At 49.5% G+C, this 26,672-nt stretch overlaps 1 protein-coding gene across 11 annotated transcripts in view; it reads right to left on the reverse strand.

Annotated features, from left to right (window-relative positions):
• LARS2 (leucyl-tRNA synthetase 2, mitochondrial) overlaps positions 1-26,672 on the reverse strand; it is a 181,824-nt gene that overhangs the window by 61,624 nt on the left and 93,528 nt on the right. For all 11 annotated transcript variants that reach the window (XR_008297170.1, XR_008297173.1, XR_008297172.1 and 8 more), the window contains 2 exons: positions 9,752-9,859; positions 6,987-7,146 (listed from right to left, as the gene is read on the reverse strand). Coding sequence is in view for 7 of the 11 variants with exons in the window: in XM_053219548.1 (XP_053075523.1) it covers positions 6,987-7,146; positions 9,752-9,859 (268 nt within the window). In the remaining 4 variants the exon portion in view is untranslated. The remainder of the gene's footprint in view (positions 1-6,986; positions 7,147-9,751; positions 9,860-26,672) is intronic.

Genomic DNA, 26,672 nt, shown 5'->3' on the forward strand with positions numbered 1-26,672 from the left:
CTAGGTCATGCTCTCAGAGGGAAGGAGCATGCCCTTCATTCTCCGCTGGTTACTTAACGCAATGCAGACGATGTGCTGAACGTCTCAGAGCACACAGGGAAGGCCAAGAGCCTTGAAGGGCACAGTGGGACGGCCGGAAGAGCCTTGGCCGTGACTGACTCATAAAGCAGACTTGTTATACTCGCTCTGAGATTCATGCGGGCAAGAAACAAACTTCTGTCTTTTTAAGTCACCGTGTTGTCAGGACTCTGTCATAGCCACCAAACTCCTAGCCTAAGTAACACACCTAAAAGGATTCCACGGGGCCGGGGAAGGAAGCTCCTGCTGTTGCTAACACTCTTTGACTTTGACTTTCATGTGATATACATATATTAATTGGATCTTACAAAACACTAATTAATTTTTAAAAAGAAAGATGGAGGGGCACCGGGGTGGCTTAGCCGGTGAAGCATCCAACTCTTGATTTTGGCTCAGGTCATGATCTCACAGTTTGTGAGTTCGAGCCCTGCGTCGGGCTCTGTGCTGACAGCTCAGAGCCTGCAGCCCGCTTTGGATTCTGTGTCTCCCTCCCTCTCCCTCCCTCTCAAGCCCCACCCCTGCTTGCTCTCTGTCTCTCAAAAATGAATAAATGTTAAAAATGCATATATTACAAAAACGTGACCACATGCAAAAGAATGAAGGTGGATCCTTACTTTTGCCATATACACAAATTAGCTCAAAAACGGACTAAAGACCTACATGGAAGATAGGAAGTGAAAAGACAACCCCCAGAACTGGAGAGCATCTTTGTAAATCATATATCTGATAAGAGACTTGTACCTAAAACATGTAAAGAACTGTTAAAATTCAACGACAGAAAGACAACTCAATTAAAAAATGGGCAGAGGATCTGAATAGACATTTCTCCAAAGAAGATACACAAATGGGGGCGCCCGGGTGGCTCGGCTGGTTGAACATCTGACTCTTGATTTTGGCTCAGGTCTTGATCCCAGGGTCATGGGTTCCAGCCCGTTATCGGGCTCCAAGCTGAGCATGGAGCCTGCTTGGGATTCTCTCTCTCTCTCTCTCTCTCTCTCTCTCTGCCCCTCCCCAACTTGCGTGCCCGCGTGCGTGTGTGCATGCACACACACACTCTCTCTCTCTTTCTCTCTCTCAAAAAAAAAAAAAAAACCAACATTAAAAAAGAGGGTACACAAATGGCCAATAAACATATGCAAAGATGCTCAGCAACGTCAGCCACTGGGTAGATGCAAATCAAAACCACAGTAAGACACCACTCCTACCCACTAGGATGATCATACTCAAAAAGAAGGACAGTAACAAGTGCTGGCAAAGCCATGGGGCAATCGGAGCCCTCATACGCTGCTGGTCGGAGCGTAAAACAGTGCAGCTGTTGCGGGAAAGTCTGACACTTCCTCGACTAGTGAAACACAGAACTACCATATGACCCAGTAATTCTACTCCTGGATACATATACGAGGAAATGAAAACATACGTCCACGCAGAAATCTGTACTTATGTGCACAGCGGCATCATTCATAGCAGCTAGAAAGTGGAACCGACATGTCCATCAACCGATGAACGGATGAGTACAATGCGTAACATTATCCTGAAATGAAAAAGGAATGGCGTACGGACACAGGCTACAACATGGATGAGCTTGAAAACATTACACTAAGTGAAAAGAAACCAGTCACAAAAGGACAAAGACCGCACGATTCCATTTATACAAAATGTCCGGAATCGGCAAATCTATGAAGCGAGTAGACTAGTGGCTGCCCAGGGCTGGGGGAAACTGTAGGATTGGGGGCAGCTGCTACGAGCTGTGGGATCTCTCTGGGGTGATGAAAATGTTCTAACACTGACGGACGGTTGTACAATTCTGTGGATAGACCAACAACCACGGGATTGTGCACTTGAAGGGTGAAACAATGAAAAAAGGAGGGAGGGGCGCCTGGGTGGCTCTGTCGGTTAAGCGTCCGACTTCGGCTCAGGTCATGATCTCATGGTGTGTGAGTTCGAGCCCCACATCGGGCTCTGTGCTGACAGCTCAGGGCCTGGAGCCTGCTTGGTCCTGTGTCTCTCTCTCTCTCTCTCTCTCTCTCTGCCCCTGCCCCGCTCACGCTCTGTCTCAAAAATAAACACGAAAAAAATTAAATTCAGGGTGAATTTCATGGCATGTGAATTATATCTCAACGAGGAAAAACAAATCAGTCTGTGAACTTAAGAACTGGCAGACCTGTAATGATTACAGACCAGCAACTTGCATGCTGTCCCTGGTCCAAACCTATTTCTTAGAAACAACAAAATCAAATAAAATCTGAAGCTCTCGACCAGGTCTAGAGCTCTCCGTCCTTCTCCTTGATCAGGCGCTGGCAACGCAAAGCAGGAAGACAAGGAAGCCACGGAGAAACCCCAAGTCACCGAAGCATTTCCTGCAGTGGCTCCCTAACTCCCAAACACATCAGTGCAAAGGAAATGTCCTGGGCAGAAAAGGTGCCCACTGCTCCCCAGGGCCCGCCGCTAAAGCCAGCAGGTCTTTCGCGCCCTCTGGCAAAAAAACAGGCAGATGGATTCCCTTCGGTGTTCAGCAAAGCGGGCTCCGTGCAGGGATACTCTGCGGAAAACAGGGCTGTGTGGTCACGTAAGTGTGAAACACGCCATCTGCTCTGCTCTCTTAGGCAGTCACAGTGTAGAGCAAAGGTTCCGTCCCCACACAGATACTAAGCAGAAAGAGGGGACGACGACAGCAAGTATGGAATGCTCCGGGGCTCCCGGGGAGGTGGGGCTCTTGCTCTCTGATGCTGTTGACAACAACAGCGTTCTGAGGAACCCTTTGGGGAGACCTCATTTACCCTTTGGGCAAAAACACGCATCACGTAGACCACTGGTGACTCAGCACTGAAATGTTTGGTTCCAAAGCCTCAGGGTTTGAATATTTTAATATTAGAAATGTAAGAAAAGGCGCCAGGAAAAGACGGAAAAGCTTCTAGAACTCTGGTGATGTTTCCCTATTGATGCTTTTTATGGTTTGTGGCTTCCATCAAGTCAGAGCTTACATAACACGACTTAAGTCAGAGGCGGTCAGCTGAGGGGAGGCGGCAACGTCAATGATGAAAATAAACTCAATTTCAAGAACTCTGGAGGGAAGCACCTGACTTTTTGCTCTCTTAAAGGAATCTATGCCAAATTATAGGAGGCTGAGTGGAACACGGTACTTTTCGTCAATGACATCAGCAACCCAGTCGGCCCGGCCAGGAATCAGGACGGCGTCCCCAAGCCTCTGCCCTCGCTGCCCTCCAGACACTTCTGGGAGCTGCTCCGGCCCCTCCATTCTGACCACCGCTCTTCTCCTGTCCTCACCGTCTCTTACCTGAACTCATGGCATGCCACTCCTCTGTCACCCAAGCATCACCCCATCCAAGTGTGTCGCCCTCCTCCTCCGAGCCCCTCGGGGCTCCTTCTGTACCCGCAGGGCCTCCGCAACCGCCCTGCCCGCTCCGCTGGGAAAGCCAAACTCACAACGGTCGAGTGTCCTTCCTTGAGTCACAGGACGGCTCTGGGACCAGAACCTTGGCCATCCTGTGCCAATGCAGGAGCTGACAGACAGAGACCCCCTTAGCGGCTGCAGGGACTCGTGTAGGAAAACGTCAACTCCTGCAGGGGATCCAGTGCGTCCAACTGAGTGCTGCCCTGGCTTTCAGTGGTCGCTAGTCACCCTCAAAACCGGACGGACGCTGGATGGAAAAAACAAGCCGCTCGCCTGATTTGAGCCGGCCGGCAATGGCAAATGACAACAGCGATGTGATGTTTGGGTTTAGAATGTAACCTCAGAGGCCAAAGAAGGCACAGAGCCATATTCGTGTGGTGACTTTAAGTGTGAGTTTTGGAAAAACCCTCATACCCAAGGCACCGCGCTGGCCTGACATCACTAGTGAACGCCACGCGTCAAAATCCAGAGACTTGACGCGCAAAATAACCTGGAGACTTGGAATACGTTGATATCTGCAAAGAGGCTATTACCACGCTGGAAATTAGAACTGGAACATTGAGCGCTGAGCGGAATGTTCCATTTGGAATTATTTCAGAGATTATTAAGAAGAGGTGAGAAGGAAGCTAGTGAACCATTCTTGGTTAAAATACGACGACGATCATGAAACAATGATCACGAAAACATCACTCTTTGCACCTGCTAAAATAGGTTCTTAATTTCTTACACATTAAAATGTCTGGAATTGATGCAGTGCCTCTCATGTCAGGAACGCCATCTCCTATATATACATTTTTTCAAAAATTTTTATTTTAGAGAGCATGCACGCATGAGCAGGGATAGGAACAAAGGGAGACAGAGAGAGAGAGAGAGAGAGGGAGACAGAATCTTAAGGGGGGGTCCATGCTCAGTGCCCAACCCAGGACTCGATCTCATGACTCTGAGATCATGACCTGAGCCGATACCAAGAGTCAGACACTTAGTGGACTGAGCCACCCAGGCACCCCTCCATCTTTTATAATACGTGATCTCATGAAGCCCCTGTTAATATGACCTCATTTTCATTCGTGTCACTAGATTAACCATAAGAAAACAAAATCCAAGAGCTAGATATTTACCTTTTTTTTTTGTCTTTTGATTTTAGATATCATTCAACCATCACAGCCCACAAAGAATCTCAAATTGCTCCTGAGAGTTAAAAACTCGGAGTTTTCCCTGTAAACGAACAGTTGAAAAGAACCCAGTGTTTCTTGTGAGTAGGTAGAAAGTAAACCAGAGAGAGCGACACTGGACCGAAATTTTAACACAAGTCTTGTTTTCCATTTTGATGTAACAAGAGATGACAGCAGATGAGATCCGTCTTGTGCCAGAGTGAATCGCACGTGCATCTGGCCCTCCTGTCGTGACCCCGCGGAAGAAGGCGGACCTGCGGTCCTCTGCGCGTCCCTGAGTGCTTAGCGCAGAGCAGGCTCTTCCTGAGTGCTCACTGATTTGACCCTGGCCTTATACTGGAAGTAACCAGTTAAGTCTCTATTCATTTTTGTTTTTTAAGTAGGCCCCATGCCCAGCATGGAGCTTAAACTCATGGCCCTGAGATTAAGAGTTGTGTGCTCTACTGACTGAGCGAGCCGGGTGCCCCAGCAATTATATCTCAAGCGAAGGGAGGTTGGGATGACATTGTCTACCTTTCCAGCCTGGAAATTTTTCATTCTGGTTATTTTAAGAATAGCAATGAAAACAAACACACAAACGAACAAACAGAAACTTGACGTCACCATGACTATCGTTTCTGTAGTCAAATAATTCAGACCCTGATAATTCAGACTGTGTGCTCTGGGTTGAAATTTAGTCTATGAAAAGAGAACAAGGATGAGATCTTTACAGAAATATTTACATTTCTCCAGAGACCTACTTCTTTTTTTTTTTTTTTCAACGTTTTTTTATTTATTTTTGGGACAGAGAGAGACAGAGCATGAACGGGGGAGGGGCAGAGAGAGAGGGAGACACAGAATCGGAAACAGGCTCCAGGCTCCGAGCCATCAGCCCAGAGCCTGACACGGGGCTCGAACTCACGGACCGCGAGATCGTGACCTGGCTGAAGTCGGACGCTTAACCGACTGCGCCACTCAGGCACCCCTGGAGACCTACTTCTAACAGATGGGGGACTTCCTTTCGCCTGCCCAGGGCCCGTACCGCCTTCCTCTAGTAAGAGCCTCCGAGTTTGTTGAGGGGGAGCTACCCCTCCTCACTGGTTATAGTCTTGGTGGTCTAACAAGGAATGTGTCTGCCCTTCCCTTGCCCGAGAAAAAGGCCAAGGGCCTCACTTACACCACTCAGACACCTTTCCCCGCAACAGAAATCTTGGACCAAGTGCCCCAGCACTGAGGGCGAGGTGGGAGCAGATTCACTCAGTCAGTGACGCTCGGCAGACTGTCAGCTCCAGCTGCCAAAACCCTCGGCTGCCCTGGGCCAAGTCTTCTTCCTGACTCGTTCCTGCCAGTCAGCAAGCTTCCCACAGCCTCCAGCTTGTTCCCTCTGTCCTCTGGGTTGGCCAGGGATGGATTCTGTTGCGTGCAACCACAGAATCCGGACTAACGCACAGGAACTCCCCAAATCCACACTGACCGATAGCACCTTCTGGGCCGATTCCAGGTCAGCCTGTCCCACAGACTGAAGGCGTGTACTGAGGACCGCTCTGCTCATCTGCCCAGATTACGGTGGGAATTCTTTAAAATATTAAAATGAACTTGTTGAAAATGGTTCCTCTGATTCACACTGGCTTCCTCCCTGTCGCCGTCATCAGGAGAGTTGTATTTGAGGACGGAATTGTACATTACGCGGGAGATTCGATTCCTATCAGAAAAGGGTTTTAAATCTAGATTATATTTAAAGAGAATTGAGCTTTTGGTCAGAAACTCAAGAAGCAGGGGCGGCCTGGGTGGCTCAGTTGGTTGAGTGTCCGACTCTTAGTTTCAGCTCAGGTCATGATCCCAGGGTGGTGGGATCGAGCCCTGCATCGGGCTACGTGTGGAGTATGGAGCCTGTTTGAGACCCTCCCAGTCTGCCTCCCCTCGCCCTTCCCGCCCCTCCCTTGCTCACGTGTACCCCCTCTCTCTCAAAAATAAATAAACATTAAAAAAAAAAATTTTAGGGACACCTGGGTGGCTCAATGAAGCATCCAAACTTGATTTCAGCTCAAGTTATGGTTTTGTGGTTCGCAGGTTCAAGCCCCCCATTGGGTTCTCTGCTAATGGTGTGGAGCCTGCCACGGGGCATTCTCTCTCCTCCGGCTCTCTGCCCCTACCCTTCTCTCTCTCAAAATAAATAAACCTAAAAAAATTAAAAATTTTTGACATTAAAATAAAATAAAATAGTACCAAGTCAGGCCCAGGTGAAGGGCAAATTACACAGGACGACGTATGTGAAAGGACCGTGAACCTGGGAAGCACTGTCCCTCAGGTGTAATCCCAGCGGTGGCCTGAACTTGCCAGCTAACCTTGGCCAGGGACGAGTGCCTTCCGAAAGGTTTCCTTCAGAGAGCTGTGCCCGTGCAGGAGTCTGTGGCTGGGAGAGATGGCGACGTGGGAGGTGCCGTAAATGGCCTCGGGGGTCGCCGTGTAGGCCGTCAGCTTTTCCCCCGTGACGCGCCCGTCCACCTGGCAAGTGAAAACAGAGTCATTCCATTCCCCAGTGCTCCTTCCGGGCTGCCATGCTCCCCGGCCACATCCCCTTCTCCCTCCCCTCCTGTCCCTCCCGAGCACTGGGGCCAATTTTTGGCTCCAGTCCCAGGCACGTGGGGCCCTGTGATGGCCCCTGGCAGGGGCAGAGACGGGCAGGAGAGGGGAGGATCGAGTTCCTCTTGGAGAAGCCCTCCCTGGTGCCCCCTGCCAGGCATGCTTGGCGGCCCCCGAGCGCAGGTGGTCAAAGCATGCTAGGAAAGAGCCCCCCCCCCCCCCCCCCCCGCCGTTCCCTGGCTCCTTTGCTCACGAATCAAAAATAACTATCAACACTATGTTGTTTCTGTCCTGACAAAGGGGCTATACTTTCCTCCAGGGCTTAAGGTAAAGGAAAAAAATTAAAGGCATCTTTTTTTTTTTTTTTCCTAATCTATTTAAGTCTTATGCCCATTTTATGATCTGATTAGTTGGGTTTTTTTTTTTTAATTTTATTTACTTATTTATTTATTTAGTGTTTGCTTTTTTTTTTTTTTTCAACGTTTATTTATTTTTGGGACAGAGAGAGACAGAGCATGAACGGGGGAGGGGCAGAGAGAGAGAGGGAGACACAGAATTGGAAACAGGCTCCAGGCTCTGAGCCATCAGCCCAGAGCCCGACGCGGGGCTCGAACTCCCGGACTGCGAGATCGTGACCTGGCTGAAGTCGGATGCTTAACCGACTACGTCACCCAGGCGCCCCAATGTTTGCTTATTTTTGAGAGAGACAGGGAAAGCACAAGTAGGGGAGGGGCAGAGAGAGTGACACACACACAGAATCTGAAGCGGCTTCAGGCCCTGAGCTGTCAGCACAGAGCCCGACGCGGGGCTCGAACCCACGGACCGTGAGATCATGACGTGAGGCGAAGTCACCTGCTTAACCGACTGAGCCAGCCAGGCGCCCCGAGGCATCTACTTTTCTACTCAAAAAAACAGTCACTGAGGCTAATACCATTTTGAAGAAGGAAGGAAAGGACAGCTGAGCTCATGACTGAGTGTTCCCAGGGCTGCTTAAATGCCTTTTAAGGAAGAGGCATACATTAGGCATCAACTGAATGCAAATTATATGACCTAGAGGGGACAGATGCTCCCCCCTTTACACGATCCTTCAAATGCGCTCACTGCACGCCAATGACATGCAAGTCGACACTATGGCCTGAGTGCCAGTCAGGTGTTACCTATGGAGCCAGGCCTGTCCCCTCTCCTGAGCCATCTCATTTTTAGGCGGGTCCAGGAATGGAGACAGAAACATTTTCATAAAAAAAATGCTGGGAAAGGGAGAGAATACGGAAGACATCCCATGTAAGCGGCCGAACGGCTCAGAGGCCCACGGCCTTCACCCTGGCTGAGGAGCAAAGGCCTTCGACACGGGGGCCAGACCCAGTCGAATGCACGGGACCCTCAAATGAGATGGCCCTGAGAGCTGGAACAAAAGTCGCAGCTGGACTGAAATTCAGAAATCTGACCACCTTCTCTGAAGAGTGCTAAGAGGATTTGGTCGTTTCAGGATTTGTTTTTCAAAGTCCCGGCTCTCTTATGGGGGGCTTCTCGTGTCTGCCATTGGGGTGAGGGGGACCACTTCCGTGGGGGAGATGGCACAGGGCAGCGTGAGCTCCACTCCGGGGACACCACTATGGCTGCCGGTAGGAAGACTCTAGAAAGGCAGGTCAATTTTGCGTCTTGGCTGCTGTCCCCTCCTCCAGATCTGGCCTAAGGTGAGGGATGAGTTTGGAGCTAAAGGAAAGAGCACAAAAGCTTTGAGCAGGAAAGAGACATCAGAAGAATTAAAAAACAAACACAGAACCCACCAGGTGAGACACGACAACATGACAACTATCTAGTCTGTAGGGACCACGAGGAAGAGGTTTGAGGGGCACCTTCCAGAGTAGGTGGGCCCTGAGTAGTGACCTTTGAGCAGCATTTCCACACAGGCCAGCTCTCTGGAACCCTGGGTAAGCCCCAGTCCTTACCAGCGTCAAGGGTGCCCAGTTCCGAGATGGCGGTAACCTTGGCTCTGTCGGCTTTTAACCTGCTTTGTGACATGAACCCCTTGGAGCCCTGGGCCCGCTGCTCGGGAAAATGCCCACACGACATGGCACATGTCATTTCCGGGAGCTCGTGGACCCGCAGAAAGCTCTGTATATCTGCGCTGTCCAGGAGGGTGGCCACTAGCAGTATGAGGCCATGGGGCACCTGGGAAGTGGCCAGTATTACTGAAAGTGTGAGAGCACAGATCTCAAAGACTTTGCACCAAAACCAGAATGTAAACTTAATCCCTCAAGAAACGTGTTACTGGTCACATTCTAAAGTGAGAATTTTCAGCACACAATGGGTTAAGTAGAAGCATGTGATCAGAGTCCGTTTCTGTTTCTTTGCGCTTTAAAAATGCGGCCACCACGAAGCCTGGGATTCTGCGTGCGCCCGGCAGTGTTTCTCCACGCGACAGGGCCGTGGCGCTGTCCCGAGCCGCTGATGGGCTCAGCGGCTTCTGAGACCGCAGAAGGGCATCTGGGAGCTTTAATGGATGGGGACACTATTGCCTGATCACCTTCAATGTGAAGTCCAGATGGCAGCCCACACAGTCCCCGATCCAGTGGGCCTGCATGCCTTTTATTCCATACCATTCTGGAAGGTCTGCCAGCGCGTCCTGCATGGCCTGTAGGGGCGACAGGAGGAAGGAAGGATTACTTCAGAGACAGCACACGATGGGGGGGTCTGGCTGAGGCAGGAAAAGCGCGACACCAACAGAGGCCCCGGATGCAGGGCCCTTCTTGTCCACCTGCCAATCCGAGGAGCTCGAGGAGCTCGGCAAGGGTCGGAAACAGACGCACTCAGCATGACTCAATTCAGTGAGATGGGTTTCACTGCTTTCTCTATTCGGAGGGGACCAAGGTTTCAAGGAAGGAAGGAAATTAAGGAAGAAAGACCTTAATTAACATCTTTGATGAATGTAGTGAGTGCGTTTTTCTCTCCCACCGTCTGGGAAGTACGCAAAACAAGTTCAAGTTTGTGAATTTTGAAACTCTAAGATAAGCAGCTCATGGGGATGGGCATTCTACAACTCACCTGTATCAGAAATAGAACACTATATATTACATCTCTGCATTAAAAGTATCAGCATAAAGGAAACCATCACACTGATTTGTGTAAATATTTGCTATTAGAAGTGTGTATCTAGGGGCGTCTGGGTGGCTCAGTCGGCTGAGCGTCCGACTTCGGCTCAGGGCATGATCTCGCAGTCCGTGAGTTCGAACCCCGCGTCGGGCTCTGTGCTGACAGCTGGGAGCCTGGAGCCTGCTTCAGATTCTGTGTCTCCCTCTCTCTCTGCCTCTGCCCTGCTGGCTTGCTCTCTCTCTCTCTCTCTCTCAAATATAAACATTAAAAATAAATAAATAGGGGCACCTGGGTGGCTCAGTCAATCATCCAACTTTGGCTCAGATCATGATCTCATGGTTCATGGGTTCGAGCCCTGCAGTGGGTTCTGTGCTGACAGCTCAGAGCCTGGAGCCTGCTTCGGATTCTGTGTCTCCCTCTCTCTCTGCCTCTCCCCTGCTGGCACTCTGTCTCTCTCTCTCTCTCGAAACTAAACATTAAAAATAAATAAATAGGGGCGCCTAGGTTGCTCAGTCAGTTAATCATCCAACTTTGGCTCAGGTCATGATCTCATGGTTCGTGGGTTTGAGCCCCACGTCAGGCTCTGTGCTGCCAGCACGGAGCCTGGAGCCTGCTTCGGATTCTGTATCTCCCTCTCTCTCTGCCACCCCCCTCCCCCCCAGCTCACACTCTGTCTCTCTCTCAAAAATAAACATTAAAAAAAAATTTTTTTAAAGAAGTGCGTATCTATTTTCACTGTTATTTGTTTTGTCTACTTTTACTCCTAAATGCCTATAAAAGGGAGGCTTTTCTATAAGTTACTCTCTATGGCTTCAACTACATGCTGTCCCTCAGCGTTTGATGATGAGACACATTCCTTCAACAGATGGGTTTAAAAGCAAATCACATACTTACATTGTGAAGAGTCTAACTTTATTTATTTATTTTTTTAATTTTTTTTTTCTTAACGTTTATTTATTTTTGAGATAGGGAGAGACAGAGCATGAACGGGGAGGGTCAGAGAGAGGGAGACACAGAATCCGAAGCAGGCTCCAGGCTCCTAGCTGCCAGCACAGAGCCCGATGTGGGGCTAGAACTCACAGACCACGAGATCATGACCTGAGCCGAAGTCGGCCGCTTAACCGACTGAGCCACCCAGGCGCCCCTTTATTTTATTTTTAAATGTGTATTTATTTTTGAGAGGAAGAGAGACAGAGAGAGAGACAGAGAGAGAGAGAGAGAGAGAGAGAGAGGCAGAGAGAATCCCAAGCAGGCTCCACACCATCAGTGCAGAGCCTGGCACAGGGCTCGAACTCACAAACTGTGAAAACACCACCTGAACTGAAATCAACAGACGTCTAATCGACTGAAACACACAAGCGCTGCCAAGAGTCCAAGTTTAAATTCTTAACTGTATTACGATTAATAAAGGCAACACAACAATGCTCTACTTGTCCAGTGTTTTGTAATTCATACGGTGCCTCTACACATCTCTTCCCACATACTCGGGGGTAGGGTAGCTCACTTTCAAATCAATGAACTTACGCTCAGAGAGCTTATACTTTCTGACGAGAGGCTGTAGGAGCAGACGAGCCAGAACTACAACCCACACTTACTAACATTCTTTCCCCTCCAGCACAGAGATTCGCACTCAGTCATGCGATAAACAACACAGGGCATTTCCTATACCCGTCATCTGGCTACCCATCCTGTGTCATCTATGTGATAGAGTCTGGAAGCTTCAAGATCCAGACATTTCTTCAGAGCCAGAAACTGTATATAATGGACCCCATCAAGCTGGCCAGCCATGCTTTCGTTCGTTTCTCTACTCCACCACAATGTATTAGCCACCCACCCCTCTACACCGGGACCCCATCTAGGCGCTGGGGGCCTGCGCACATGCAAAGCAGGACGTGCCAGAGTCTACCGTGAAGTCTAAACAATGCACGCACACAGCCTGCTGCTGGTAGTCGGGTAACTGATCAAAGTTCAATGCCAGATGCAATTAGCATCACGGAAGGTGAGACATGGGTCCTGGAGATGAGGCAAGGAAGCAGAAAAATTGCGGGAAGGAAAGGAAGAGAAGGAGCAGAGTGAGACACAGGGACAGATACGAGAAGAGGTGGGTGGATGAACCCCCTGAGAAGGAGAAGGAAAGTCACAGGAGTGAGTGAGGAAAGCAAGGCTCCAAAAAGGACAGACAGGGAGAGTGAAGGGGAATCTGAAAGCAGACAGGTAATGGAAAATGGAGCAGGTGAAGGAACGAAAGCTGGGGACGAGCAAATCCTACCGCGTATGGGGTGACAGGGTGTGTGCCCACAGCAGGGCGCAAGGAACAGCGAGTGCTGTTCTGGAACAGGGCTTACTGGCTGCTCAGTGACATGGTGAGCCTTCCTGCGGCAGGGCCATCAGTCTCGAGTGACAAGAAGGGGAAAGAGGAATAGAGGTCGACACTGACATGAAAACCGAAGTCAGACATGTGCGTGCCACACGGAAGGGGGAGAGCACCGGAAAGCCTCGGTGAGTTCAAGCTGTCCTTCGAACACGACAAGCGCACAAAGGCTTAATAGAGGCAGGCCCCCTTCCTTTCTGCCACCAATGAACCTAGTGATGATGGGACACTCAGCACGATCCTCAACGCCGAGACCCAACCACCCTGCTGGTGTTTGGAGGTCGTTTCCGACGACCGCTCCTAGGCTTCTCCCGTTTCTGGACTGTTCCTCGTGAAAGATGAAAAAAATACCTTTTAATAATGAAATGTAATCCAGCAGAAACTGTGCGTATTTTAACGCCCACCTGGTAATGTGGAAAGGAGATCCGTGAAAACCAAATAGCTGATAAAGAAGATACAGAAAAAGTGTAATAAGGTAAGTTTTAGAACTTGAGAGTTCCCGGTGATCTGTGCTTGGGACACTACAGGATGCTGATGACACTCTCTTGTACTAGGAACGCGTGCCCAATATCCTGGGACACGATCAAGGGCACCTAGAGCTGCTCGTTTTAAGTAGAATCAGGAGCAAATCAACCATGTTCAAATGGCATACATACATTCCAACTTCTTGTGATCATAGCCGGGGGGAGGTTTCCAGGGGAAATCTAAAATACTTAATAGTTCCGCATCAAGTTACGCATAAAGAGTGAACATTTGACAAGGTGGCAGAACTCTGGCTCCGACTGTTCATTATGCTTCAACTAAAGGGATGTGCTTTCAGGGGCACCTGGGTGGCTCAGTCGCGTGAGCATCCGACTCTCGGTTTGGGCTCAGGTTCGTGGTCTCACAGTTTCGTGAGTCTGACCCCTGCATCAGGCTCTGCACGGACAGCGTGGAGCCTGCTTGTGATTCTCTCTCTCTCCCTCTCTGTCTCTGCCCCTTCCCCACTCTATCTCTCTCAAAATAAATAAATAAACTTAAAAAAAAAAAAAAGGGACATGCTTTCAGTTTCTCAAAAACCACCCAGCCTGCCCTACGGCCTGGGCATGGGCAATGCTCCGGCCTGGCCCAGCCGCCCTGTCTAAAGCACCCCTTCATTTCTCCTTATTCCACTTCCCTCATCACCCATCTCTTCTTTGGTCTGCTTGCTTATTCCTTGACAGTTGGGCCTGTCCTCTGGATTGTAAGCTCCCAGAGAGCAAGGACCGGGCTCGTTTGGGTTCACCACCGGGTACACAGCACCCACAGCTCTTGGTGGGTAGTGGACCCTTTGAATCCATGAAAAATATGCATAACTGGGATATGGGCCTCCTGTCAAGGTAATATAGAGACCAGCCCCCTTTCCTCTGTTCCCCCTCCCCCCGAGAGTAAAGAGGAAGCCCGTCTCTAACAATCTGGAATAGCCAAGGCTCTCTGCTTTCAGGAGACCCGTCCCAGTGGCCATGCGGCCGATAGTGCACACGTGGCCTTATCCTCCCAGGGGCTTGGCACCATGAGCCTGGCTCTTCAAGGGGCCCTTTGGCAGCCTTTCAACTTCATTGGTGTCCCTTCCTTTTCCTCTCTTAGGGATCTCAAGAGGCCTCAATCCCATGACTAACGCAGCAAGCGTTCTAATCGAAGAGAAAGTTACAAAAGACCGCAAAAAAAAAAAAAAAATTGATATAAGATGTATCTTTAAAAAAATTTTTTTAATGTTTATTTTTGAGAGACAGAGTGAGAGAGGGACAGAGTGTGAGTGGGGTAGGGAGAGAGAGAGAGAGAGAGGGAGACACAGAATCCGAAGCAGGCTCCAGGCCCGGAGCTGTCAGCACAGAGCCTGACGCGGGGCTCGAACTCACGAACCATGAGGCAGGTCATGACCCGAGCCGAAGTCGGATGCTTCACCGACTGAGCCACCCAGGTGCCCCTGATACCAGATTCATCTTTAAATGTGACTTCTGGGGTGTCTAAAACTCACTGATGGTGATGGCTTGAGGAAGTATAAGATCCTGACTCATCAAAGCAAAGTTCAACCATAGGCCACGTGTAGTGTGCATGTATCCAGTTGGATAAGGATGCTTCGGGAACTGATTAACCATGCACATCACGGGCACAGATGAACGCTCCGCTGGCTGGAATACTGACCCGATGGAAAGGGCCTGTTTCCTGACGCTTTCAGATAAACAACGGTTTCCCCACCTCTCCCTTTCCTGACCGACATAAACGGAACACGAATTTGCACAGCTACGTATGTGCACATGGTTTGAGAAAGCTCAAAAGCAAGTGTTAGAAACCCGTAAGAGTTTCTGTTACTGCCAGCACAGACTTGAGACACGGAACGACTAGTTTTAGAATAACCCAGAGAGTAAGGTGAATTCCAGGATTCGGTCTTGGATCTACAGTCCTAAAGATGCATGAGAGAGAAAAACGAGTAAGTGGGTTAGAACTGCAGTGTATACTCCATCTAAAAGCAAGGTTCTCTGGGGCGCCTGGGTGGCCAAGTCGGTTAAGCGTCCGACTCTTGATTTCAGCTCAGGTCATGATCTCATGGCTCGTGAGTTCGAGCCCTGCCCCGGGCTCCGTGCTGAGCCTGCTTGGGATTCTCTCTCTCTCTCCCCCCCTCTCTCTTGCCCCTCCCCTGCTCATGCTCATTCTTTCTCTCCCTCAAAGATAAATAAATAAACTTAAAAAAATTTTTTTAAAGAAAAAAAAAATGAGGCTTTCCTAGAAGTCAGTTGTTTCAAAGTAACCAGCGGCTCTGGAAATTAGGAAATGGAATGTGGTATCTCAATTATGAATGAATCATGTACCAAAGATTCCACGTACCCATCAACTTCAATTACAAAATGGTCACCGAGCTCCTTCCTCTATGGAAGACATTGTGTTTGGTGTAATAAAAGGAGCCAGGGGCTCCAGAGGACACAGGAACATGTCACACTGCCCCATGAGTGTCCAATCAGCAAAACCCAGGAAACTCTATGGGCCACACAGCCTGGCTATTCAACTGGTAAATTATAAGAAAGAGAAAGGGATAAAGAGGCAAACCTGTAGACTAATACACTTAAAAGGCATCATCAGGGGCATCCGAGTGGCTCAGTCAGTTAAGCTTCTGACTTTGGCTCACGTCAGGTCTGACTTTGGCTCATGGTCTGTGAGTTCAAGCCCCGCATGGGGCTCTGTGATGACAGCTCGGAGCCTGGAGCCTGCTTCGGATTCTGGGTCTCCCTCCCGCTCTGCCCCTCCCCCACTGTCTCTCAAAAATGAATACACACTTAAAAATTTAAAAAAAAAAAAAAAGGCATCAAAAAAAAAAAGAAAGAAAAGAAAAGGGAGAGGGGCATCTGGGTGGCTCAGTCATTAAGCATCTGACTCTTGGTTTCGGCTCAAGTCATGATCTCATGGCTCATGGGATGGAGCCCCACATCAGGCTCTGTGCTGTCAGCACAGAGCCTGCTTGGGATTCTCTTTCTCCCTCTCTCTTCGCCCATCTCCCCCTCGTGCTGTCTCTGTCTCTCTCAAAATAAATAAATAAACTAAAAACAATGTTTTTTATTTAAACACATTTTTTTTAAAGGGAGGGTAAGAATAAAGCACAGAGTACAGGGAGGCACACGTGGATGACACAACTAGGGAAAATGGCGAGGAAGTGCCTATCCTAAAAGTCAGGGCAGTGGCTACTTGGGAGGCAGAGAAGGACATTTATTATTGGGAAGGGGCGTATGGGGAGGTCTTTGGGGTGCTGGCAAAATTCAGCATCTTGACCTCCAAAGGAGGCTGCTTTAAAATAAATGGATAAGCTATATACTTGTTTTATATGGTGATCTGCGTTTCGTGTTGCAATGGAAACGCAACAGCAAAACAACAAGTTACTAAGTCTGGCACTGCAGAAGTGGCAGCTGTAACCCCCAGGAGGCTCCCGGAGGGCAGGGCACAGGGGAACGCCAGCCTGTAAGCCCCGTGACTCAACTTCAGACTCCCTGGGCTTTCTGTACAACCCCCGCGTGGCCGGGCCCAGAGCCCAGGACTGTGCCTTGTGCTGGACAGGTGCTCATTAAATTCCCACGTCACTCCCTCCACTGGAGGGAGAAGCGGGCGAGCAGCACTGCAGGGCCAGGCCCCCGGCCACCAGGCAGGGGGGAGTAACCTCCAAGTAGCCTCCCATGGGCCGGGCGTTTCTACGATCGATGCCAAACTCCCTCTTCACAACAGCGCAGGTCCAGTGGTAGTATCTCCACCTCGCAGATGAGGATACAAGTCCCCAGGATCTTCCCCGGGTCACCCCGCAAGTCCGTCCCTTCCCACACCTGCTGTGGAATGACCACCTGGCCATCAACGCACTTAAGTGCAGCTCTCCCGTGTCCGGGTTTCACATAGTGTCCACTTACCATCCTCTAACTTTGAAGAGATGCCTATTACGACTCTGCCTGCTGTTATTATCTCATTTATTTTTTAAATTTTACTGCCGGAAAGAAGTCTCTGGTTATAGGGTCATAGGGCCGAGGATGTCACTAAAATTCCCTCTCTGCACAGATGAGGACACAGAGGCCTCCAGAGGCTTAGCAATCTGCCCATCCTCACTTAGCTAACTGCAGCCAGGACAAAAATTCTGGTCCTTAGTACATTCCTCGGCCCGCATTTAACTACGAAGCCTCTTCCTCAACTGTTCTCCCCAGTGGCACGGTGAATTTCTATTGCATCAGCTGCCCAGCACCCACAGGCTCTTCTTTCTTGGGGACAATCCGAGATGGTGAGTGCCACCAACTGTGGAAGCTTTTCCAGTCCCACTCTCCCCCTCTGTGCAAGCTAAACATTGATTGTAACCTATCACAGTCTCGGAACACTGTGGGGGGACCCAGAGGCACAGGGGCACTAGAAGGGAGAGGCAGGAGATTCTGGGACTCATAGGGGTCAGACCTTTTCCTGGGCACAATCTCAGCCCTGCCCTTTTTCTCCCTGATTCCTGCCAAAGCCGGCGTCTCCAGCCTTCCCACCCAAAGGTGAGTAACCTGATCCTCTTCTGATCAATTCCTTTGTGGCTGAAATTAACCGGAGCAACTTTAGGTGGTTTGCAACTGTGTTTCCTAACGAATACCAGTGGATTTAAAAAGTTTCAACATCTCCATAGTTATCTCTACCAGCGGATACTGTACTGTCTTGACACATCACCATAACAAAAGTATAAAATCTTGAATATAGTAATCACATATCATAAAACAATATATTAATAAACTAGTAATCAATCTTCTGGTGAAACTGCATGTTCTACAAAGCTTTCTAATTTATGGAACAATTTAGGGGGTTCTTAAATGCCTGCAAGCACCTAACCAGTGCATGATAAACTCTGAAAACGACCCACGGCTTTTCCTCTCCAATAATCAATAAATTCCATTTAACTTCCAAGCAAACGCGCATGTGGTCTCATGGGAGCTGGTGTCTTTCCATGTGGTAAGACCTACATTACATGATTTGAAGATCATCTCCGTATCCCATTCTATTCCTTCCTGCCACGGAAAATTCTGAGTTGACAGGTTCCAGTGGTGACTGCACGTGACACTCAGCCTTCCTCTGCATTACTGAGTCACTAGGATGTAAGTCCTTTCATCGTGTTTTTCTTCTAGATTGAATTGTCAAGGCTGAGATACTTTTGGAAGAGGTGCTTTGCTTGAAATATTCGAATCTCAGTGAGGACAAAAGGTTTGAATAGAATGAAATATGAAGGTTTTGATGTGCTAATTATGGGGGGGGGGGGGCGCCTGCTTAAAACCTTACCAAATCTATGAATATTTTTAAAAACCAGAAGAAATTTTAAAAATAAACCAAATGAAATCAACATCTTGAGAACAACCCAGCAAACCCCGTTTGGTTCCCGTTGGAAAACAAGCGCGTTACACGTCACTGATTTTTGATGAACGGGGATTTAGAGAACGCAGCCCAATGACCCCCAAGGACCTCTCCTGCATCCTGCCCCCCGCCCCCATCTCCACCAGATCAGGGACAATGTGGGGAGTGTTTTATACTATGCAGCTGTTCAATCCAAAGGGCTATTTTTGTTTCTCTGGGGTCTTTTGTTGAGTTCATGTACCCTTCCTTCTTTTGGGGGCAATTACGGTGGCAGTAGCTGGACTTCATCTTATGTCATGTCCTGTCCTTACATCTGGCAAACAGCTGGCAGTGCCTCCCTTCCCCACCTTGGCCAACCCCAATTTGTAGAAATCTTACAGGTTCGCAGAATCCCAAACCTAGGAAACTAGCAGGTTTTGAGACTCTTCTTAAAAGTGCTGTGAAATCACTTTTTTTTAAGTTTATTTATTTTGAGAGAGAGACGGAGTGAGTGAGGGAGGGGCAGGGAGAGAAGCCCATGCAGCCTCTGCACTGCCAGTGTGGAGCCTGACACAGGGCTCGAACCCACAAACTGTGAGATCATGACCTGAGCTCAAACCAAAAGTTAGACGCTTAACTGACTGAGCCACCCAGGTGCCCCAATATCATCTTTCCAATGAAATCAGAGGAAACCTGATATATATGTAAGAGCCGAATGCTGAACCATTCCAGGAGATGCCCTGCTCTCTCCTCCGAGCCCTCTCCATCAATACCAAGGCTTTGGCACAGTTTGGCCACCATTAATTTATTCAACTCCCATTAATAAATGAAAAAAAAAAATGGCTCATTCGACTAAGTCAATGGCAGACCCAAATAATGAATTATCCAGATATCGTTCTGGGCCCCTATACTGTTTTCAGGTATCTTTATTTTATTTTTATTTTTTTAATGTTTATTTTTATTTTTGACAGAAAGAGCACGCACGGGGCAGGGGCAGAGCCAGAATCCGAAGCAGGCTCCAGGCTCCGAGCTGTCAGCACAGAGCCCGACGCAGGGCTTGAACCCACACACCGTGAGATCATGACCTGAGCTGAAGTCGGCCGCTTAATCTACTGAGCTACCCAGGCACACCTCAGGTATCTTTATTTCATGAAACAAAAGGCAGCTTCTTCCAGCTGCAAAACCTAGGAATTAACCACATGAAGGAGCTTCTCATTCAGTTTTTATCAACAATGACTGTACTAATACTCACCTGAAGTCAAATGGTAACATTTCCCTGTGGTTATTACGTAGCATACATATAAGCACTGTTATTTGCAAAGGGCCCTTATGATCATTTCCACCAGGATGGTCTGAATGTACAGCCACCGTTGCCCCGTAGGTACACCATCGGAATGAAGATGCTTTGAGAAGCTGAAACACGACTGTGCCTTAGTGAATCTGAATAGGATCCAGAGTTTAAGAACGTGAACCAACAAGAGATGGGCTGACCTGCACATCCAATCAAAAAAGCTTCGAGGATACAAAGCACCATCGGAAATAAGAAAGACAAAGCTTAAACTGAAAGGGCTGGGGATGATAAGAGAATTAAACATGACATGTCTGATCGGACTCCTTCTGCAAAGCAGCAGAAATAATGCTGGGAATAAACCCACACTTCCCAAGAGAGGACAGTACATGAGCCAAAGCATTAAGCACAAGGTGCGACAGGACCAGAAATAAGAATTCCAGAAGAAACTGTTTTAAAAACATGATACACTAGGGGCGCCTGGGTGGCTCAGTCAGTTGAGCGTCTGACTTCGGCTCAGGTCATGATTTCAGTTCCTGAGTTCGAGCCCCGCGTCAGAATCTGCGCTGACAGCTCGGAGCCTGGAGCCTGCTTCGGATTCTGTGTCTCCCTCTCTCTCTGCTCCTCCCCTGCTCATGCTCTGTCTCTCTCTTTCTCTCAAAACAAATACATGTAATAATAAAAAAAATTGTTTTTAATAAAAACATGATACGTTTTATAAAACCTTTGTAAAAAAAATTTTTTTTAGGCAGAATGAGAAATAAAGTGCATTTATTAGCTACTAAGAGGGAGTTCAGAAACCAGAGCCCTGAGAGCTGGACACAGATTTGAGGGAGAAAGAAAGAGAAAGATTTAATAATAAGATTTAATTAAAACAGACACTTTTTAATAGTCTTAACACAGCCTACTTCTAAATCAGTGTGACCTGATTTAGCAATTATGTTTGAATTAGAATTTGTATTTATTTTTTTCTAAAACTTAATCTTGTTGCCCAGATTTCCTTATTCTTTTTCTGAAATCATTTCAAAGTAGTCCCTCCAAAGACACAGCATATATGAGTTGTAATAAAGGAAAATAGATTCTGAAGGCAGTAGGGTGTTCATAAAAAATCTAGATGTCCCCTCTAGAATATTCTAGAGGAATAAACGGTCCCACAGCCTAGCCCCCCTCTCCTGCTTTGACTCTGGCATGAGGTCGCACACGAGGATTTCTACATTGAAAGTTCACTTGGGGGCGCCTTGGGGGCTCAATTGGTTACGTTTGACTCTTGATTTTAGCTTAGGTCATGGTCTCACCTTTTGTGGGATCAAGCCACGTGGGCGTCCCTCTCCCCGTCCCCTGCTCACACTCTTTCTCTCAAATAAATCAACATTTAAAAAATAAATACATAAAAAGCTCATTTGGCATAATATTTACCTTGTTCACCTCCCTCTGATAGCTGTACTTTATAACCTCTCTTCTGAAATGTGATCTGTATTTCTAGCAAGATCCATTTGTCATGGTAAAACAGTGTTGCTATCCAGGAATCTTAATTCCAGCGAAGGTGTTGCTAACCCAGAAGGGAAACGATCATTTCTGAGCAAGATATCCTGCTGATGGTATGTGACTTGCCAACAAGGTGTGCATACCTGGGACCGCAGGGGTCGAAGGAAAAGAGGCCCCAAGCAGCCCACGCGTGTGCATCTCAGAGCCAAGTGAAAGAGGGACACCCCAAGTGCTATCAAACAGCCTCCAAGTGGCTGGAAAGAAGGAAGCGCCTTCCGGGTACAATCACCAGAGACGGCCACGTGGGAAAGGACGTGGGGAAGGAAATCAGCTGGTGTGGCGGCCACCAATTTGGCTAGTCTCTTCTTATCTAGGTATCCTCACATTAACTCAGGCCACACCTAGCCGTCTTCCCCCCCCCTCCCCCCTTTCAGGCCCAAGCAATGCACTTTTCTGACAGCGAAGCAGTTCTAATCACACGAAATTTCAAGGGTTGGTAACTACGGGTTCTGAAATGTCACCACCACGCCCCTAAGAATGCAGACGACGGAGGACAAACTCCCCCAATGACAGTCACCTGTCTGGACGAGGCTGCTTCTGATTCCCAGAGCCACTCAGGTGACCTCACTGCCCCTGGGTTGAGGGGCCAAAAGAGAGGCTGCCTTGCACCCCACGAGAGGGGGAGCAAGCAGGGAGACATCGCAGCGTACTCGGCCCAATCTGCGGCCCTGGGATACCCTTGCCTGAAAAGGCAGTTTTGTTCCGGGAAGGCAGAGTCTTGGGAGCAAGACTGAAAGCTTTTAACTGGTCTAATAAGGGGGGAAAAATGGGGACAGCGGTCCCAGGGAATATTCCATTAAATTACCTTCAAGTTGGAAGCCTGCCTATAAATTAAAAACTTGCAGGAAGATAAGACCATCCCTTCCAAGGCACTCAGGTCTACAGAAGATATGTAAATAAATGCTGACATAACCCTGCTATCAGGCTGTTCTGTTTTCTGACTACCAAAATGATAACAGTCATTATGGAAAATATGGAGACGGATGAAGAAAAATATCAGTTTCCCACAATCAATATAAACACCCAGGTCACGATTAATATTTTATTCCATATCTTTCCAATCCACTTATACCCTATCTTCCACTAATTCAAAGAAGCTCATTTTCCCCCACAAACTCTGCAGTGGGGACATATCTTACAACCAGTGGTGCCTCCGACACCATTTTTCTTTGTTAGCAGAACATAAAACGTACTGCCAATGCCGTGACGGCTGAAAAAACGTAGTTTCACACAGTTAAGATCATGCCATTAGTAAACTCTTTTTGAACTAGGAGAGTTCGCAATTTATCAGAGTTCGCAACTTCTTACAGCTGTCGACAGGATTAAATCTTCATTTCGAGCCAAGCTGACACTCAAAATTAGCCACCCTGGAATAGTAAACAAGATACAGGGAGAAACGGAAGGATACTGTGGAAAACCGCCTCCTTCTATTAAGAGGGACCCTTCTTTTGACTAACACAACAATACCGTATGACCACAGATGTGGCTGCCAACGCCTGCTTCCTTCAGAGCGCGGCAGTCACGGATCAGTGTCCCTGTTCTCCCAGCAGCTGGGCTCAGAAGGTCCAGGGGACGGACAGGACGTTGGGGCAGACAGAGATGGTGACAAAAAAGACACAGCTTCGGCTCAGAGGCCAGCAAGCCAATGCCAGCAAGAACAAACCAGAAAACCGCCGACCACGGCGCTTTCCGTCGCCTGGCCATCTGTGCCCTCTCCCTGTCCCCATTACAGTTCCTACTGTGCTCATGGCCGGCTTTCCCGCAACACATGCCCTCCTTCTGTACGGGGTGCTTGGAAGCGCCTTGCTTAAGAGCTGGCAGACCCGGGTCCCAGGAGGCTCAGGTTGGGCCCTGGCTTTCTTGGGCTTGGGGGCCTCAGTTATAAAATGAGGAATGGGCCGGGTCTGTAATTTTCCAGGACACCTGGAGCTGGCCACGAGTCCCCTGGGGGAGCGGGAGGAGGACGGGATGTACCATGCTTGAGGAAGCAACGCCTGATCCCTTTCATTTGTCTCTAGGTATCATATTGATTTTGTAATTTCAAAAGCATGAGGGTTTTTTGTTGGCATTTTTGTTTTTCAGATTAGGGCAGGGATTTAAAAAGCAAGGGAGAACGTGGGCTAAATGTGGGGGACCTGTGCACTGTTTGCTCAAGTTTCTTCCAGCTTTAAAATCCAAATGTCTCCCTGAGTTGATCAGTGAACTCCCCAGCCCTCCCTGGCACACCCAGGGACCACCCTCCACAATGAGGTGCTAAGAAATCTCTTTAGTCCCACGGGGTCCGGGCTAACACTTCAAGAAGGAAGGAGGTCTTTACCCGCCCAAAAGCACCTGGCCAGGAGCACAGAAAGCCCACTCAGGGTTTAAGGGCAATACATCATGTTCAGTTCTGCCTTCATTGTTTCCAAATCAGATTTACAATTTCTTTCATTGTCAATATAATCTAAGAAGTATATTACAGCTGACCCCTGAACACGGGTTTGAACTGCACTGGTCCATACAGCACAGCACCATAAAACGTATTTTCTCTTCCCTGTGATTTTCCTTTCTTCCTTAACATTTTCTCTTCTCTGGCTTACTTTATTGTAAGACTACTGTATATAACACAGACAACATACAAAATATGTGTTCATCAACTGACTATGTTATCTGTTAGGCCTCCGGTCAACAGTAGACTATTAGTAAAGTTTTTAGGGACTCCAAAGTCACCTGTGAATTTTCAACTGCATGGGGGAGGGGTCAGGGGCGCTGACCCTCGAGCCACCTTGTCCGAGGGTCAACGGTATTATTTCTCTCGTTCTCCCTTTGCAGTCATTCCTTCTATCTTAGAAACAAAACCCAAAAAACAACACAAACACAGAAGCTTCTGGCTTGCCGACCGTGCGTGCCAACCGGAAGCCTGTGTGTCTGCTTCACAAGTGCTTTGGAGACGCTGTGCAGGCAGGGGTGTCCTCAAGTCCCAGACGGGAGGGACACAGGGTGGGCGCGAGGCCCCAGGGCCAGGGGAAATGGGAGCTCACAGGGTACTGGGCTCATGGAGAGCACATACAGATGTGACCGGCCGCTGGCGGGGGGCCTTCTCGGGGTGAACACGAAGGCCCTGGGTTTAGGAGGAAGTCTAATTGCCAGTGTCACCCCGGCACGATCCAGAAACACTGTGGCTTCGCGAATCTGAGCCAGGGCCCTGCGCTGCACCGACTCTGGTGAACCCTTCCAAGCCCAAGTTCCCTCCAAGGCCTGCACAGAACCAACCAGCCACCCCACCCCCCGGAAGTGTCACTGTCACCCCTGGCTGTGGCTGTGGTGGGGACACAAGTCTCCTGATCCACTCCAGACAGCATGAGGCTTGCCCGGGGACCGCTGGGGAATTGTCAGCCTCTAGTCGTCTGCCTTCCTTTTGCCTCCGTTCCCCCACCTGCCCCGAGCCCTGCCCACCACCATCCCCAGAAGTACTTCTGAGGGACGCAGGGGGTGGCTTTCCCCGTAAGAAGGCCGACGATCGGAGTGCGGACAGGACAGCATGGAAGGTGGGGACTTGAGTTCACCTTACAGCTTAGGAGAGGAAAGATCCTGGAGAGGCGTGGAATACAGAGAACAGAGAGAAGTAAGAGATGTTACGTAAGAAGGAGCAGATTTAACAACGAATTGGTTTTGTGAGACAGGGTGTCAAAGCCAGATCCTGGGGACGAGAGCCGAGCCTGCGGTTTCCAGAAGAGACAGCCGGGGTCTGGGGGAGGACTCCAGCAGGAAGCTGGCGCTCAGGGTGTCCTGGGTGCTGCTGTCCAGGCTCCGGGGCCCAGAGCCTGCACGGCTCAGACACTGCTACCCACCACTTAGCAGCTGATAAAACATTTTTTTGAGGTGGACGCATAAGGCCACGCTCAGGCCTGGCTGACCACAGAGGAGCACGGTGGGATGACCCAATAATAGCTTGAAAGCCACGGGGCTCTTCAGAGAAAACCCCAGCATCATCGTTGAGTGTGGCCCCGGCTGGTGTCCTCTCAGCTTTTTATCCCAACGGCCTTGCAGAGAAGCTGACGGCTCATTAGATCTTTCTCACTTGTTCCTCCTGGTTCCCGGAAACTTCGCCTCTGCAGCCGGCCTCTAATCTGCGTCTACACCCGTGCCGTGAAGGCCCGGGCCGCACATACAGGAGGCGGCCCTGGTGCCGAGGGTCCCTCTCGGGGGCAGGGAGCAGGGTGCGGCCCAGATGCCAAACCCCACCGACCAGCCCCTTTGCAGAGCTCCCGGGGCAGAGCAGCACGGGGGTGACTTGGCTGGTGTCACGGACAGGCATCTTCTGGCGTCACCTGTGAGCCAGCCTCTTCTCTGGGGCTGACGGCAGATCTGAGGGCAGAAAGCCAGGCTTCCGGAAGACAGCCAAGTGCTTTCACAAGCATCTCAAGGCCTCAGGACTGGAACAAGGGTGCCCAGGGGTCCCCATTCCAGAGGGCAGGGGACCCTTAAGCACCCAGGGGCACATGCTGGAGACTGGAGCTTTGCACCTCGGCTCCTCTCTGGGGCGGTCTTTCTGCTCGGGTCTGCTCCCCGCTCCCCGCAAAGTTCCTGTTGTAAACCCCACCCCCCCTTCCTTCACCCCCTTGCCTCTCCGACCCCATATTTTTACTCTCTGCAGGCTCAAACGCAAACAGTGCGTTCTGGCAAAGGCACCTCCACCTTTCCCCGCAAGCTCACAGGTGAAATCGGGAGAGGAGGGGCACAAGGGGGCAGGGAGGTGGGGCCAGTCCCTCCCACTTCCCTTGATTTCGTGAAGGCTCATCGTTGCTCAGCCGCCTCTCGCCAGCAGAAATTCTACTTGGAAATACTTGTGAGACGTGAAGTTTCCTGCCCGTCGGGAAGGCGATCAAATGTTCCCCAACAGACATTTTGCACTTCCCGCCCTCCGTCACCTCTCGGAGCACAGGGCCAACGTGGGGCTCCTCCTCCTGGCCCCGATGTGCTCTCCTGCGTCAGCACAGTGATCCCAGGGAGCCGTGCCGGCTCAGTCTCAGACTGTCTCCCACACTGGCCTCCACGCCCCCTGCTAGCACCTAGCCCAGGTCTGGCCAGGCGCTCAGTAACATCGGGGGAAAGAACAAATAAATTCACGCTCCCTGAGAAGTGGAACAGACTGCCGGTTAAGAGCTCAAGCACCCGATTTTGAATCCCAGGGCCATTACTTATTACCAGTGGGAGCCTCAGTTTCTACGTCAGTAAAATGGGGATAACAGGCACACCGGCGCTCAAAGGAACAATGTGAGGGATAAGTAAGATGGGGAAGGTAAAAGCCTGAGCACCGATCAGATCGGGGGC

This window comes from Acinonyx jubatus, chromosome A2 (assembly GCF_027475565.1).
Source record: "Acinonyx jubatus isolate Ajub_Pintada_27869175 chromosome A2, VMU_Ajub_asm_v1.0, whole genome shotgun sequence".
Taxonomy (NCBI): Eukaryota; Metazoa; Chordata; class Mammalia; order Carnivora; family Felidae; genus Acinonyx; species Acinonyx jubatus.